At 46.8% G+C, this 16,447-nt stretch overlaps 1 protein-coding gene across 1 annotated transcript in view; it reads left to right on the top strand.

The window, feature by feature from the left end:
* The window catches only part of LOC146822633 (dynein axonemal heavy chain 5-like), a 971,002-nt gene that overhangs the window by 508,566 nt on the left and 445,989 nt on the right, over window positions 1-16,447 (top strand). Inside the window, exons 51-52 of the mRNA XM_085606815.1 lie at window positions 1,273-1,479; window positions 15,526-15,855. Of these exons, the coding sequence (XP_085462941.1) occupies window positions 1,273-1,479; window positions 15,526-15,855 (537 nt within the window). The remainder of the gene's footprint in view (window positions 1-1,272; window positions 1,480-15,525; window positions 15,856-16,447) is intronic.

Here is a 16,447-nt window from a genome sequence, read left to right as displayed (position 1 = left end):
TCTGGACCTTCGACCAGTGGTTGCACCCGGGGGTGGGTGAATGTGCGCCACCTCAAATGTAGCGCAGTCAGTGTTCCTCCTGGCACATTTTCATCCTTGTGCTGCGGCGGTGCGGGTACAAAGTTCCCTCATCTACATAATCCCAAGGAAATGAGGGAACACCATTTGTTATTGCTCCAGCACATCTTTGGTGCCTCAAGATCCATAGCACTGAAGCGGCCGTATAAGCTACTTTGACCCTTCTGTAGTACCAGTGCCCTGAAGGACTCAAAAAGCAGGTACGAAGGTCCTTTGCACCACGTGGAACCAAGTTCTACTGTTTGAGTGGCGCAAAGAAAGAGTTTCACGCATTTCTAATCTATGGTTTTGATTGTGTTGCTTTACTTTATTGCATAGCATGAGAGACTTGGTAATCCAACAATACATAGCATTTGTTTTGGGGGTGCCACAGTGGGAGTTGTCGTGGGTGTATTTTTGGTTGTCATCCCTTCCCTTTTCTAGAATAGTTATTCAGGGTTATAAGAGGTTACTGAAGCTCAGTGGGGTTTTGGTTATCAAGGTTTGGATTGATGACCCCAGTTTGGCCTTTTCTGGAAATTCTTAATCTATATAACAAATAGAGCAGAGGCCTAAAACTTTTCTCAGGAGTCCTCTGCCAGCCTTGGAAAATGTTAAGGTTATACAATCCAAAGAGTGTGTAATCTTGATTCCAACACATGCCCCTTTTATACCACTGCTCTACACTTCCTTACTCCTTATCTCAATTTTGCAGATTATTTTTCATCCCTGCTTTCTCCCTGTGGCACTGTTTTCTTGTCTTTCTCTTTTTTCCTACTGTTGTATTTTCCTCTCTTCTCTCGTTTGCTGTGGGTCAAAGTCTGATAATGAAAAATAAGTCCTGGTCCCCAAAAAAGGGTATCTGTCCTCACTATCTATATTTTTTTATCAGTAGTAGCAAGTTATTCTTGGAAATTTGAAAGTAAGTCAGAGCTAAATGTAGCTAGCTGTTTATGTATTATCGGAAGGCAGCGGACACATAAAGGGTGTTTTGTAGCCCTGGCTCCCTTCTCTTGAAAGAGATCCTAGAGGCGCTACCGCAGCCTCACAGCAGAGGAAGAGAAACAGTAGACATCAGAGCCTAGCTTCCCCATCAGCACCAGTCAGCAATTCTTCAGCCTGCTGTGAGCCGCGCACTCTTACATTTACTGTTGGTCAACCAAGATCATTGGCGTTTAGCCAAGAGTCGTTAAACACTTTTATTTGTTTTCACAGGGTTACGCAAGCAGATATGATCCTGAGTTTCATGCAACCAAATCCTTGAACTTCTCGTCTGCCACTCTGCCCAATATGTTTCAAAGGAGCATCGAAAGTTACATCGATAAAAGAATGGGCACCACCTATGGTCCCCCGGCTGGGAAGAAAATGACGGTCTTCGTCGACGATATCAACATGCCTGTGATCAACGAATGGGGCGACCAGGTATCGCAACACTCAATATAATATTAATACTTATTAGACCAGTGGAGAAACGATGTCTCCTTTGGAGTGCTCTGTTGAGGGAGGGATGCTGATTTATGGTATTTTTTGGTATGTTGTGTGATGTTATGTCAGTGCTTTTAAATTGCCAGCATGCCACTTGTATGGGATCACAGCTCCAAAGGGAAGAGCGTTGATGACTTTCAAGGCTCGGCCTTAAAAGCTTGCAAGTTGCCCCGCCATGTAACAGTTGCTACGCACCCAGAGTCTGAGGTGTTTGCGGTAGTGAGTGTATTTCAATGGAGTCGTGAGTGAGGAGTCAGGCTAACTTCGAATGCAGCCTATGGTCTATCCTTGTATTCTTACAAACCCTTTGGCCAACATGCAAACGATATTATGACGGGAATGGCACCTGTAGGCCTCCGTCCACCAAGGGAAAGCAACACATCTGTGGGACAGTAGAAGGAGGACACGGTGTAATATTGCCAGGCTGGAGTGTCTGTTTGCATCTTATTTTGTCCTTTATATTATTGACTAGAAGAAAAAATAGCTCAGTGCATTCCGAGCCTGAAAAACATCTTCCACGCTAGTGACTTCCAAAATCTACATTTCCAACCACCTTAAAGGATCGAGTGGACACTGCAGAAAAGACGCATATGATGATAAAAGTTAACACTTGTGCCAAGAGTGAGAGAGAATATATACACGTGTGTCTGTGTTCAGGACATACCAAAAACACAGAAGATAAAGGTCAAAGGTCATAGATGAAATGTGAGCTGCAGCCGGCCAGGATTAACCACACAGCCTGCTCATTGTAGCTCTGGGAATAAACAGGATGCAAAGTGCGGCAATTAGAAACCCATTTACATTCGCCTTAATAATTCTCGTGCCTGCAAGAAGCATGTTCGCCCAGTATTGTATGTCAGCTCCGCTTCCGCGGATCAATGGTGCGGTGCACTGTCTGTGCCGCCTCTGAACAGAGGAGGAGCGGAAATATGCAGGAAATGAGGATATTACTACCTCCTGGGGACTTATAAATCTTCTGCTGAAGGTGTTACATTTAGTGCATGGCTTGCAGCTCCCAGAGACACGTGAGACCTTCCAGAGAATGTATACATTCAGAGATTTAAAAATAGTGAAAGCTAGAAAATGTAGTCAGTTCATGCGCCAACAGCTTGCGCCACCCCTCCAAGGTGCAAGCAGTGTTATGTAAATGTAAATGTAGGTGTACTTGTAAAGCGCACTGTGACTCCATGGAGTATCCTGGCGCTGAAGACCGCTGGGGAACCCATCCTGGTTTTCCCTGTGAGATGGTCCCTTTCTGGGTATCTCCAAGGTGAAACCAGGCATCCCCGGCGTCTGTGGGGGGCCATTGTAGAGATGAGGCAAGCTTAATGCCCAGAGTTGCCGAGTATGTTCCTGGTTACAGTAGGTACCGAGGCGAGAATTATCGAGTCCGTTTTGACCCTGGTCCACGACTGAGCTGGTGGTGGGCATCACTTAGTGTTCAGATATGTTACTGATTACAGAGATGCGTGCTTTGGTTTGCCTTCTTTTCTTTACTTGATGTTGCACCTTGAGACCCAGTCCATTTTCTCTCTCACGGTATTTTCCACTACATTTGCATAACATTTATTTTTGGATACAGCATTTGGAGTTTGCTCACTGTTTCCTGCCAAAGGGAAGCCTGCTCCGAACACGATTTCCCAACACAAGCCCTCCTCACATTTACCAAATATGGACAGGGTCCTCAAAGATAGATCTCCACAGAGATGCCTGGATGCATTCGTATGCTGTGGCTGCTAAGGTGGACCTAGTGACCAGTATAAGGACAACTGCCCTTGGAAAGATGATCTATTCATGCCTGTGACTGACAACCCTGCGTTTCAGCTCCTCATCTTTCATCACGCCATAAGTCCAAAATGTTTCCGCTCAGGAAAACCGACATCCGTTTAAGGGAATTGAGCTGGCAAAACAAGCTTGGCTTGTCCCCAAAGCACTTCCCAACCTGTAGAAGAGCAAATAGCATTCCATATCAAATGAACCTCAGGCATTGCAAGATGGTCTATCTATTGTCCCAGGTTACCAAGTCTATGGCAATTCTGTATGTAGGAGAAAATGATTGCAGGCCCCTTGACTCTGTACTGCATCTATGTGGGTGCCAACAAGATGAGTTGTGCAACATACAGGCAACCCATAGATGGCATTATCTACATACATAGTGTACGTTCCTGCACGCCTGGCTGTGTCTATAGCCCATACTTGTCTATACCGCCTATATTTATGTGTTCTTTACATACACAGCACCACTGTTTCCAACCTCATGAGGGGCCCCCGTCTTACATAGGACAACCTGCAAACAAGACGTTTTATTATTCACCTGAGAGGTATCCAGGAAATTGAGCTCTGCCTCACACACACACACTCAAACAGTCTTTTTTTCACGTTCATCTCACTCAACCCAAGCTTTCGGGTTATAGATAGAAAACCATGATTTCAGCTGAGCGAGCACTCACTGTTTCGTTTAGGGTAATAGAGTGGGACCATCGCTCACATCATTGCTGACATCCACAAAAGCCATCTACGTGACTCTACTCAGGAATACAGCTAACCAAATGGATTCATTTTCCATATTTTGCTGTGAAATCAATTAACCTGGAATATGCACTCTACTACCTGTCAATATTGTGAAGATTTCCTCTCATTCTTTCACAGCATAGTAATAAAATATGATTCGAAAGTACCTTGACAAATCCAAAAGCCAAACCGAAGGTGGAGGGGTCCTCTTCAAAGTCTGTAAGGACAAGTTAAAACATCTGACTTTCTAATGCCCTCTTGCTCTACAACTTTCCTAAATGATTACATAACGTTTAAATGGACTCGAGCGATGGTGAAGTCTCATCTCTAACAAAGGAAGTGAATATCGGGGGACCATGTTCAACTAATTTCTTTCCTTCATATCACACATCAGTGTCTTTTAACAATGCAATTCTCCGTTTAGTGAGTGAATGGAAGCACGATTGAATCACTGAAGGAATAAAGCAACTTTTCTAAAGTACTCATACAGAGGTAGATGGTGCTATTTTCAGTGCTTTCCTAAAAAGGGTAATGTTGCTAACGTCATTGATGAATTTAGAAAGGACATTCCAGAAATTTGCTGCCAAACCGGAGGAGCAACCATCCATATGGGAGTGCCAACTGACAAAAACATCTAGAAGCTGATGGAAGTGCATGGAAGTGGCGGAGGTGGAGTTTGTCTGCTAGAAAAGAGGGTCTTGCTAGTGCACAAAGCAATGGGCTAGGCATGGAGCTCTACATTCAATGGCCTTTGTAACCAGGAATATAGTAGAGTTGAATTTGTTCAGGCTTCAGACCAGCTTTACTGTCAAAACGTGGATGTGCTGAAGCTTTTTGGTGAGAGAGGCAAGTATGTCAAGGTCGAAGGCATTACATCTTAGATGAAGTTAATACACTGTCCACCGGACACTGGATTCCTGCAGAAATGGATGGGAAGATATTTTTCAGAACTTGACGGTAAAAACATCTGGAGGACACTGCTGTTTTGCGATGGACCGACAAAGTGAGTTCTTTGTCAGGCTTAACAATGATATTTCTGACAACCTAAGTGGGAGAATGCGGTAAACCCATTTCTAAAACCAGACCGAAAGAGAGCACACTGCTAAGCGGCTAGTGTTCAGTCATGTCAAGTATGTTCTTGTGCATCCTGCACTCACCAAAGAAGGCCATCACAGTTGAGGGATTCTTGCCAAATTGCATTAACATTTGGGTGTCCTCTGTGCAACAGTAGCTATTGAAACTGAAGGACTGCTTGAGTGTCTCTAGGCTAAATGTAGAAATTAAACAAAAGTAGAAGATTATGTTGGAGCACTGGGTGACATTGCTCAAGACTGGAAAAGGTGTATAATGAAACTCGTGATGAGGAAGCCTGCATCCTTTGGTGAGAAGGGCCCAGAACAGAGTAAGAGCTGTGCCATTGACTCCAAAAGAGCATATTAGCAAATGAGCTTCAAATGTCCAACTCAGCCCCGTGTATTGATTTGGTCCCCCTCAGTGCTAACTCTTGCTAATAACGAGCCCGAGAAGACTATTTAGTCTACTTCAAACCGAATATCTTCTTTAAATGGTTCTTTTTAGGATCCACACATCTGACCCCCCCCAAAGGGAACTCTGCATAAAACTGTCCATCAACCCTTAGCTCTGCAGTCTTCTCACTGGCTTCCAGTAGAGGGAAGAATGAAATTCAAAATCCTGATAGTCATGAAAGAATAAATAAATTACTTTACATAGACCACTGTCACAACTTATCCCTGGACACTTTTCTGCAAAGGAAACCCGTAGGTTTAGGAGACAAAATGGGATTTAGAAGGGAAAGAATCTGATACTGGTCCTTAATGTGAGGATTAGTTTCCCACCACAAATAGGCAAGACAGGCATACCAAATGTATATTCTGAAGGTGTAGAGAGATACACTGAACCCCTTCCCGGTAGTCAAGACATTGAAGGATTTTTGCATAGGTGTATTTAAATATCTCCCTTAATGTAGAATGTAAAGCCATGTGAAATAGACTCTGTCTTTTATAGGAACTCTATAAAGAGCACTCTCCGGATGCACTCATATTGTCCTCTACCTGAAGGCTAAATGTCAGGTGAATCACAATATGCACAGAACATACGGGAGAAATGAGTCTGATTATCTAAAGAAATTGGCTCAGGTCTTCTGCTTTCCCAAGACCTTCTGCTTTATCAATATTGATCTGTCCGTTGAGCTAAATTCAGGCAGCGCAAACCTGGGGGACCATCAGTCTAGATTCACAATGGTCACATACGGAAGTTCCTATATTCCTTAGAGTGCTGCACAGGCTTTCAACATTGAAGAAGAGTCGTACTGCAGTTTCATGGACTATTACAGGCCCAACTCCTCATGGCACTGTGCCCCATAATGTGTGAAATGTGACATAATATTCAGCGATACACTCCACCATGCATTCTGTGCAACATCCAAATTACGGATGCAGATCTCCTGCTGATAGATGTCTGGAAGGCAACATGTTGGTGCTATACCAAATACCTACATGGCTCAAAAAAATTCTCTTCTAGCTCCTGATGCTTCTTGCTCGTGGGTTAGCACCTGTCTTAGGACTTCTCTGGTCTTCACAGTCTTTCTTCCACAGAGAGTGTGTATTCGGATTGTGTCTGTTTTAACGTGCAGTTTTACCAAGGGAGGTAACAGTGTGTGGATTTAGCACTGTAAGCCATTTCCAAAAAGATCCCAACAATCCCTGGGTTTTCTATTTTTTAGAAAGCATTCTGAGGGACCTGCACACACCTACAAACAATAACCTGTGCTTGTTTTATCAGCTTGGAAAACAAGGAGAAGGCTGCCTTATTCATAAGGGAGTGTATTCTTTTGTGCTACAACGAGGGATATTGCCGAGCAAAGGTAGTGCTCCTCTAAACACAAGCATGTGGGGTCATTTGTAATTCTCAGCCAGGAAATGCACCTAAAATATACATCTGCTGCCTTCTCCAAAGGAAAAACCTTCAACCCTTGACCATCAAACCCCAAGCATACATGTAAATGCGTCTCTATGCTGTAATCAGCTCAAGTTTCACCTTATGAGAGGTTATAATTAAAGCATATTTATTTATAAACATCTTTGCTTCATTTTTGAGATCAAATACTCCCTTCCACTGCATTTAAATATTCGGATTTAGTAATATTGCTAAGCTCCAGTCTTGGTCTGATGTCTTTGTGTGGAAACTTGCATTCTTGACCAGTCTTGGCTCTGTACCTTGCCTCCGATTATGAAATACGTTGGTTAATCGTCTTCCAGCATCTCATTCATTAGTGCGTGTGTGCAGTACTTCAAGTGGACTCTGGTGAAATCCCTTTCTAAACCCTCGGATAAGGAGGAAAATGCAGACGAGGATCTTCCGCCTTATTCCACACCTGGCATACAAAGTAAGATCAATACAATGCAGTTTCACCGAAATGACACAAGCAGAAATCTAAAATGGAGTAAGGTGAAATAGCGTTTTAGTGATGTGTACTATTCTGATGAAACAGCTCCACATTATAAATTCTGCTAAAACTTAATCTCCCTTTGTATCATTGTCTGGGAGCAATAGACAAAGACCAACTGCCAGCTACACCTAGTCATGTGAGCCAGGATACAGGCTTCTGTCACCAATTGGGTAGGACAAGAAAATGGTAACTTTCTAAAGGAGCTATTGTCTGAATTATCACTTAAAATCCAACCTTACCATTAAAGTGGGTTTTAAATTACTATTTTTTAGAGACCTAATTTGTCTTTCCTACCTATTCCCAATTGAAAGTTGTCACTTATTAAATGTAATAAGGTAACCTATAGCTATCCTATGTGAGAGAGACAGGCCTTGCCGTAGTGAAAAACACATTTAAGAGTTTTTGTCTGCCAAGACATGTAAAAGTTAAAAGTACATGTCCAACTATTTAAATATACTGCAACATGCCCTATGGGCTGTTTAGGGCCTATCCTAGTGGTGATGTATATGTATTCAAAAGGAAAGTTCAGGTCTGGCAAAAGGTTTATTTTGATCAAAATGAAGCTTACACTGCATGCACAGGTTGCAAAGGCAGGCCTGAGACATATTTATAGGGCTACTTAAGTGGGAAGCACAGTCGCTGCTGCAGGGCTCCTAGTAGCATTTAATTTTCAGGCCCTGGGTACAGGTAGTGACACTTTACTAGGGACCTATTACTAAATGAAATGTTGCAATTGGGGTAAGGCAATTTTGCTATCTTTATGGGAGAAAACACCTTAGCACCGGTAGAAGTGGTAAGCTTTATAGAAACTTAAAAGCCATCAAAGATAGGTTCAGAAATGGAGGACCTAGACCTGTTGGTTAACTACAGTAAATCGTTTGTAATGCAGGTCGGACCTCGTACAGCTACGCCCGATACTTTTAAGGTATGAACCACGCTAATTCCTAAAACAAATGTTCTTTCAAATCTGGGAGTCGTGTTTGATGATGCCCTGAGCTGGTGCCCATTGATCAGTCGTAAGAAAGGGGACCTGGCTAGAGCGACCGGTGCTGTTTTCAATTTCAGGGCTCTTTTGCAGATCTATAAAGCCAAATGTATCTCAAAGGTCATTATGGGAGCGAGATATGGGGTTATACTGGGCAGGTGGCACTGCAAATTGTCGAAAATACTTTCTTGACTCTCTCTACAGCAGAGCAGCCTATCGTATGTAGTGCACGAAGAATTGGGGATGTCCTTTCTCTCAGACAAGCTGGCTTTCTGCCACCTAGCTTTGTGGATGAAGATTTGGATTAAGAAAGAAAATGCCCTTAGCAAGGACATTCTCAGGGATTGTCTTTCCCATGATTAGATTCATCTTATTTGTTGGATAAAGTATGTTAGAGATTGTCTTTGCTGCTTAGGAAGAGCAGACCTAGTTGACAATCTGCAAGCGATGTGTTGGAGGTATCTAACTTGGCTGAAAGAGTGTTTTTTAAAAAGGCATACTTGGGATAGAGAGGAGGTTGAGTTGAGAAAGACCAGTGTGCTCGGGTACATTGTATTGAAAACTATGCCAACTATTGAACCATATCTTATATGGGTTAAAAGTAATCATGATCGCTTTTTACTGACCAGATTTCGGCTTGATCTTTTTCAGTACCTTTTAGCCCAACCCCGCTGTGCTCACAGAAGGCAGAATCTCACACCCTGTGGCTGCGATGGACAGTCTTCACAGGATATGATGCACTTTTTACTGTTTTAGTAGGTTTTAATGAGGTTCCCGGGAAGTCTTTTATTATTCCCAATTCTTAAAAAAAGCATGTTTTAAGGGGGTCAAACTTGCTTTTATCTTTTTGCAACTTCTTTCAAGTGATTCAGTACTGTACATGCTTAGTTTCTAAGGGCCGCTATCAGACTTAGGTCCAGTTGTTATTAAGTTTGATAGCGGGGTCTACCTTTTTAACTCTGTAAATCTGAAAGAGACACGTTAGTGACAGATTCCTTACCTTAGAATATCCCCAGGCGTCAGACTGGATCTGGAAAGTTTTCCGTCAACAGTACCCCTGTGCGTCGGTAGGCGTCGTTGTGCGGCTCCACGTACGTTGCTGGCATCATAGCCGCCGAGATGACGTCATCGGAGCTACTTAGACACGCCCATGTGCGCTCACGTCAGTTCTTTCTTTTTGCGCGCCAGCAAGCGCAGATCGATACTCCTAGTCATATTTTTGACTTGTTTTCTGAGACTTGTTTCTCTTGTTTGTCGAGTACTCGACTTCTGGTGCAGTTGGGATGCCCGGGTCTCAGTCCTGTAGGGACTACCGTCGGAACATGTCGGAGGTGGACCCGCATGTCGTTGTCTCTTCTGCTTCGGGCACGTCCATAACCCCGAGACGTGTCCCAGTTGTCGGGCCATGGCGCCAAAGACTTGCAGGAGTGTTCCCGACAGTTGTTTGAGGCCCGACACCATCGTTTGTCGGCATCGGGGTCAGGTAAGTCGAAGCGCCATACCAGGTCGAAGACGCGACGTCCCTCTCCGCCTACCCCTCACCAGTCGCGGGACGCGGTGGAGGGGGCAGGTGGTCACTCCCCTGCGGCTCCGGTGGAGACTCTGTTGTTGCCTGAGGCCTACCCGCCTTCCCCGGGGCCGTAGGTGACTCCGGAAGGAATACAGGTGTTCTTGTCGGCCATGGGCCGTTTATTTGACCCTTCGGCTCCCTCCGGAGCGCCTTTGGGCCCCGTGGAACCGTTGGGTGGTTCTGCACCCATGCTGCCACCTTTGGCCCTGGCTACGCCGGCAAGATACCCTGGGACGCCGTTGGCTCCAACCTCGGCCCGTCGTTGGCTCCTGGCCTCGGACCTGCCATTGGCTCATGGCCTTGGACCCACCGATGGCTCCGGCCTCGGCCCGGCCGCTGGCTCTGGCCTCGGCACCGCTGCTAGCTCCGGCCTCGGCGCCGCCGCTGGCTCCGGGCCCGGCGTCGGACTACGACGAGCTTGGATTGACCTATTGTCCACCAATTCCTAGCCCGGGAGAGAATATTTTTGCACTTTTCTCCGGCCTCCTCGTCCTTCTCGGCCTCTCAAACAGCAGACGGCAAAGACTGGTGTGAGGAGGCACCACACTAGGATGCCAATGTGGAAGATCTGAGCGATCTGGATTTATCTCCATACCCCGGTACACTGTCCCCTTCCTCCATGGCTTCGGAGCAGGATGGTACATTCTCTGTGGTGTTGCGCAGGGCGGCTGAGGCTCTTAACATCGAGCTCCATACGGTGTCTCTCAGGACCGATCTCCTGACTGAGGTGTTTCGGCTGGGGGCCTCCTCCACGGATCCGCTGCTGCCCTTTAATGATGCACTTACAGGCTTCCTCTTGGGCGCCTGGTCCACGCCTCCCACAGGTACTCCTGTGGATAGGAGTGTGGCACGACGGCATCGCCCGGCCCCGGTTGACCCCTGTTTCCTCACATAACACCTGACGCTGGAGAGTCTTGTTGTCTCTGGCCTCGACTTCTCCCAGCGCATTCCCTTCCGCGCCTGGGAACGAGGTTTTACCTCTGCCGGGTCTGCGGTCAGTGCATACTGCATGCCTTTTGGCCCGCTATTCTCACTCTGAGTGGGACACAGTGGCGCTGGTGCTGCCTCAGTGTACGACGGACGCTCGGACGGTACTCTCCCAAGCAATTACCGAGGGGAGAGATGTGGCAACGTTTACTATACGTGCTGGCCTTGATACCGCCGACTCCCTCGGCAGGGCAATTTCCACAACTGTGGCGCTCCGCCGTTCTGCCAGGCTCAGAGCCACTGGCTTCTCAGGGGATGTCCAGGATGCTTTGTTGGACATGCCTTTTCATGGCACGTGCCTCTTTGGTGACAACCCGGAAGGCACATTGGAACGTTTTAAGGACTCCCGGACAACAGCCCAGTCCTTGGGCCTTTCCGCCACGCGCACTCCCCCGGGGTCTGCCTTTCGTTCCTTCCTGGCAGGGACGAGACGCCCAAACACATTCCTTTCAAAGCTGCAGGCCCGCGCAGCAGTAGTCTTGGTGCAGCAGCTGAAAAGGGACCCACAGAGGTGGGTCACGTGGCCAGTGGCCAGGTCAGTCCGCCGCCGCCCCTGCCACCACGGCCTCCAAACCTTCCTAGTCTGGGGTTTTCCGGCCCACCGAACACCCGTGGGCGGCACGATTCGCCATCGCCTCCCCCAGTGGCGCACCATCACTTCGGACAGTTGGGTTTTGCAGTTAGTCCGAAGGGGCTGCTCCCTCCCATTCCGGACTGCCCCTCTGGCCGTGCCCCCTCCGTACCACACTTGGCGCTTCTCCAGCAGGACAGTCAAGCCCTCTTGGCTAGAGGGAGCCGTCGAGCTCTTTCTGACGCCAGTGATAGGTTGTGGTTGTTATTTCCACTACTTCTTGATTCCAAAGAAGGACAAGGGCATGTGTCCTCTTTTAGGCCTCCGGTTCAAAATGCTCCCGCTTTCATTTCACCGTGCTCCCTTTCGGCTTTACCAAGTGATGGCGGTGCATCTGCGCATGTCAAGGGTTTCAGTCTTCCCCTATCTCGACTACTGGCTGTTGGCAGCGGACTCACCGGGAGCAGTCGCCTCACACCTCCAAACTATGGCCAACCTCCTGCATTTGCTGGGGTTCTCCATCCACGTGCCGAAGTCGCATCTGGTTCCCTCTCAGAAGCTCCTCTTCATGGGAGCGGTTCTGGACACAGCGCGATTTCGGGTTTATCTTCCCAAACAGCATGTCTTGGTCATTCGGCCTATAAGTTGGGTCAACAGCAGGTCCCTCTTCCTTCCCCACCCGGAGCACACAGTGGTAACAAATGTGTCCCTCTGGGGATGGGGCGGAAATATGGGGGAGGCGGAGTTCAGAGGCCTCTGGTCTCCGGCAGAGTCCGAGCTCCATATCAATCAGTTGGAGCTTACAGCGATCCTGCTTGCACTCGAACCATTCCTTCCCTCTGTCATGAGGGCAGTTGTGCAGGGGTTCTCGGACAGCACCACCGCCATGTGGTACTGCTCCTAGCAGGGTGGGGTGGGGTCGTGGACCCTATGTCAGGAGGCTCTGCACCTCTGGACGTGGCTGGACCACCAGGGCATTCTACTGGTGGTTCAACACTTGGCAGGTTCTGTGCACACCGGGGCGGACTAACTCAGCCGCCAGCGCATCAAGGATCACAAATGGTGTCTTCACTCGAAGGTGGCACAAGGTCTCTTTCAGCAATGGGGAGAACCTTGGTTAGATCTATTCGCCACAGAAGAGAACGCGCAATGTCAGCAGCCGGCACTCACTCAGAGACGCTTTTTGTCGCGAATGGAGTTGCGGTCTGTTCTACGCCTTTCCGTCTATACCACTTCTACCCAGAGTGCTGAAGAAGATAAGACGCGACCGGCTCCAAGTTATTCTTGAGGCACCGGACTGGGCTCGAAGAGTTTGGTATCCCGAGCTACTCAGTATGAGCGTGGATCCTCCGATCCGACTGCCTCTTCAGGAGGATCTTCTGTCGCAGCAACAGGGAATGGTCCTCCACCCGAACCTGTCCAGCCTCCGCCTCCTTGCGTGGAGATTGAGCGGTGACAGTTGATTCAATTTAATTTGCTTCCTGAAGTCTGTAATGTGATTCTGGCAGCCAGGCATCCCTCACCTAAACTGTATACGCCTGCCTGTGGAACAAATTTGTGGCATGGTGCACAGCGTAGGCTGTGTACCCCCCTTTCTGCCCCTCTTTCTGAGGCCCTATTGTTCCTTCTCTCTGTGGCCCAGCAGAGCTCTGCTCTGGGCACTGTTAAGGGCTACCTCTCTGCTCTTTCAGCCTTTTCAGGCTGCCTGATCAGCCCTCTCTTTTCAAGTCCCCTGTTGTCCATAGCTTTCTCAAAGGCATTACTCACCTTTTCCCACCTTTTCCCTCCTATTCCTTTTGTGATGCCTCATTGGGACTTGAACCTGGTTCTCACATACTTAATGTGCGCTCCCTTTGAGCCTCTTCATAACTGTCCTTTACGGTTATTGGCTTTGACAACTGTTTTCCTGGTGGCTATCACCTCTGCTAGGTGCGTGAGTGGACTCCAGGCTCTTTCATGCAAACCTTCTTTCCTGGTGGTTCATCCGGACAAGGTTATGCTTCGGCCACATGCCTCCTTTCTACCAAAAGTAGTCACTGCCTTTCATCTGGCGCAAACTGTCACTCTGCCCACTTTATTTCTGCCTCCGCACCCTTCCGGAGAGGAAGAGAGGCTCCACCGTCAGGGCCCAAAACGTGCGCTTTCATTCTACCTCATCCACACACAACCGTTCCGGGTAGAGACCAGCTCTTTGTTGGCTACGTGGGCGCCAAGAAAGGCCGGACTGTGCACAAGCGGACTATCTCCCGCTGTGTTGCCCTGTGCATTAAAGCCTGTTACTCTCTGGCTAAAAAGGAACCTCCGGTAAAGCTGCCCGCACATTCTACCAGGGCGACGGCAGCTACTACTGCATTGGGACGCGGTGTCCCCCGGCAGGACATCTGTCAGGCAGCCACTTGGGCCTCGCTGCATACTTTCACTACACACTATTGCCTTGACAGTCGAGTCCGGAGAGACAGCTTATTTGGCCGTTCGGTTCTCTGTGACTTTCTGGTGTAATCTCACTTCGCAGACCCACCACCGGGGTTAGTATTTCTTGGGTATGTATTCTAAGGTAAGGAATATATCACTAACGTGTCTCTTTCAGATGCACAAGTTACTTACTTGTGTAAGGATATATCTGTAAGAGACATTAGTTAGTGATAGATTTCTTACCGCCCGCCCATCCTCCCCATTCTGCGAACTGTTCTCTAGGGTTCAGGTCATCCCTTTCAGGGCCCTAGTTCTATTGCACCAGTAGTCGCTCTCTTGCATGGCTCTGCATTCCTGGCGTGGAAAAGTCGTGTACAGAACTGATGTCAGCGCGCATGGGTGCGTCTAAGTAGCTCCGACGACGTCATCTTGGCGGCTACGACACCAGTGACGTACACAGAGCCGCACGATGACGCCTACTGATGCCCAGGGGTACTGCTGACGAAAAACGTTCCGGATCCAGTCTGACGCCTGGGGATATTCTAAGGTAAGGAATCTACCACTAACTAATGTCTCTTACAGATATATCGTTACACAAGTAAGTAACTTGTGCTTATGGTCCCATCATGGTCTTATTGTACTGTCTTTTGCATATTTGTTGGAGTTTTTATTGAGGTCTATCTAATGTTTAGGGTTTTAACTGTAAAAACCAAATAAAGTATAATGATGATGATAAGGTTCAGAAATCAGAGGGCGCAGAAAAAAAGTTTGGGAATGACCCTGCATAAAGGGCCACTTACAGCACCCCTGCACGTTGTAAAACAGGAAATCTGTGTATAGCAATATTCAGAAGGTTCATATAGAAAAGATAACTAAATCTTAGGCCTGATTTGCATTGATTTTTAGGTTTGGCATTAGCTAAGACCTTTTGATTTAAGGAATTGTATGTGTATAATATATTAATCATAGAGGATTTCATTCAGCCGTCTTCATCTTTTCATCTGTTATTGTGTCATTCACATTTTTGTTTCCCCCCACAACAGCATACAGTGTGGGGCAGTGGTTCTGCCCACATCAGTCATTAGCTAACCTCAACGTGAGTGACTGTTTTCTGCCTTTTCACAAGGAGCAAGTCCACACACACAGTGTACTGGGGACTGAAGTCACAGGGACTACTTTGACAATGTATGCTATTGAGACAATTTAAAAAAAAAACTTTTAGCCAGTATGTTATTAGATTGACAATTTGCCCAAAAATACAGTTTTGCAAAAAACAAAACCAATTGAGCGCTGATTAACCCAAAAGGCTGGTGTCAATGCAGATCTATTGGCTTTGCCAGTGCTTTCTCTGTTAGCTGATGTGATTAACTCATAAACATTTAGAAGCAAGCTGCCTCTACTAACAGGAAAAAACATTGAGAATCTGAACTTATGACTACTGCTAGACATCATTTACAGAATGCATTTCTTTCTTTTAGATTACCAATGAAATTGTAAGACAGCTAATGGAGCAGAAAGGCTTCTATAACTTGGAGAAGCCCGGAGAATTCACCAACGTAGTTGACATCCAATTTGCAGCAGCCATGATTCACCCTGGTGGTGGACGAAATGATATTCCACAGCGATTGAAGAGACAGTTTACTGTGTTTAACTGCACTCTCCCTTCAAACTCCTCCATTGATAAGATCTTCAGGACAATAGCAGAAGGATACTTTTGTGAGCAAAGAGGCTTTCCAAGTGAAGTCTGCACTCTTGCCTCTGCATTGGTACCTTCCACTAGAAAGGTCTGGCAAGCAACTAAGATAAAGGTGAGTTCCTGTTTCTTCTTTTAGATATGGTATTCTACATTTGTCGTTAGCTAATTTGCCAAAATGCATTTGTGTGCTTATTTGGGCAGTACCTGGACAGTGTGAATCAATTATTTGGCCATTCATTCTCACATGTACCAGGGAGACGCACTAACAATCTTGAGGCCTTATTCAAAACTTGGCGGATAGGATACTCTGTTACAAACATGGTAATTGCCGCATCCGCAGCATTACAAATGCATCATTGGGTATGGCCCTTGTAGTACAGTAGACGGGGTATCCCTCACTTTTTAATGGAGCATCCTGTTAGCCAGACCCTATTTAAAGCCGCTGGTCATCAATGAGCATGAAAAGCCCATTGTTGATTGACCTGTTTAATTACTCTGTTGTGTAAGTATGTGTGGAAATATCCAGGAGTTAATACATGAAGAAGTGTTTGTGTAGTACTATGTTTGAAATCAATCTTTAATGAATCAGTGTCAGGATGCTGCAGATGCCCCAAACAGGTGTCCCTTTCCAACCCCTGTGACATTTGGATGTGGTGGCTGCAGCAGGACTACATCCATTCAACCAGCAACCTTTGCGTACCTAT

The sequence above is a fragment of the Triturus cristatus genome, chromosome 5_2 (assembly GCF_964204655.1).
Source record: "Triturus cristatus chromosome 5_2, aTriCri1.1, whole genome shotgun sequence".
Lineage (NCBI taxonomy): Eukaryota > Metazoa > Chordata > Amphibia > Caudata > Salamandridae > Triturus > Triturus cristatus.
The sequence above is the reverse complement of the archived record's forward strand: the minus strand, read 5'-3'. Positions and strand labels throughout refer to the sequence as shown.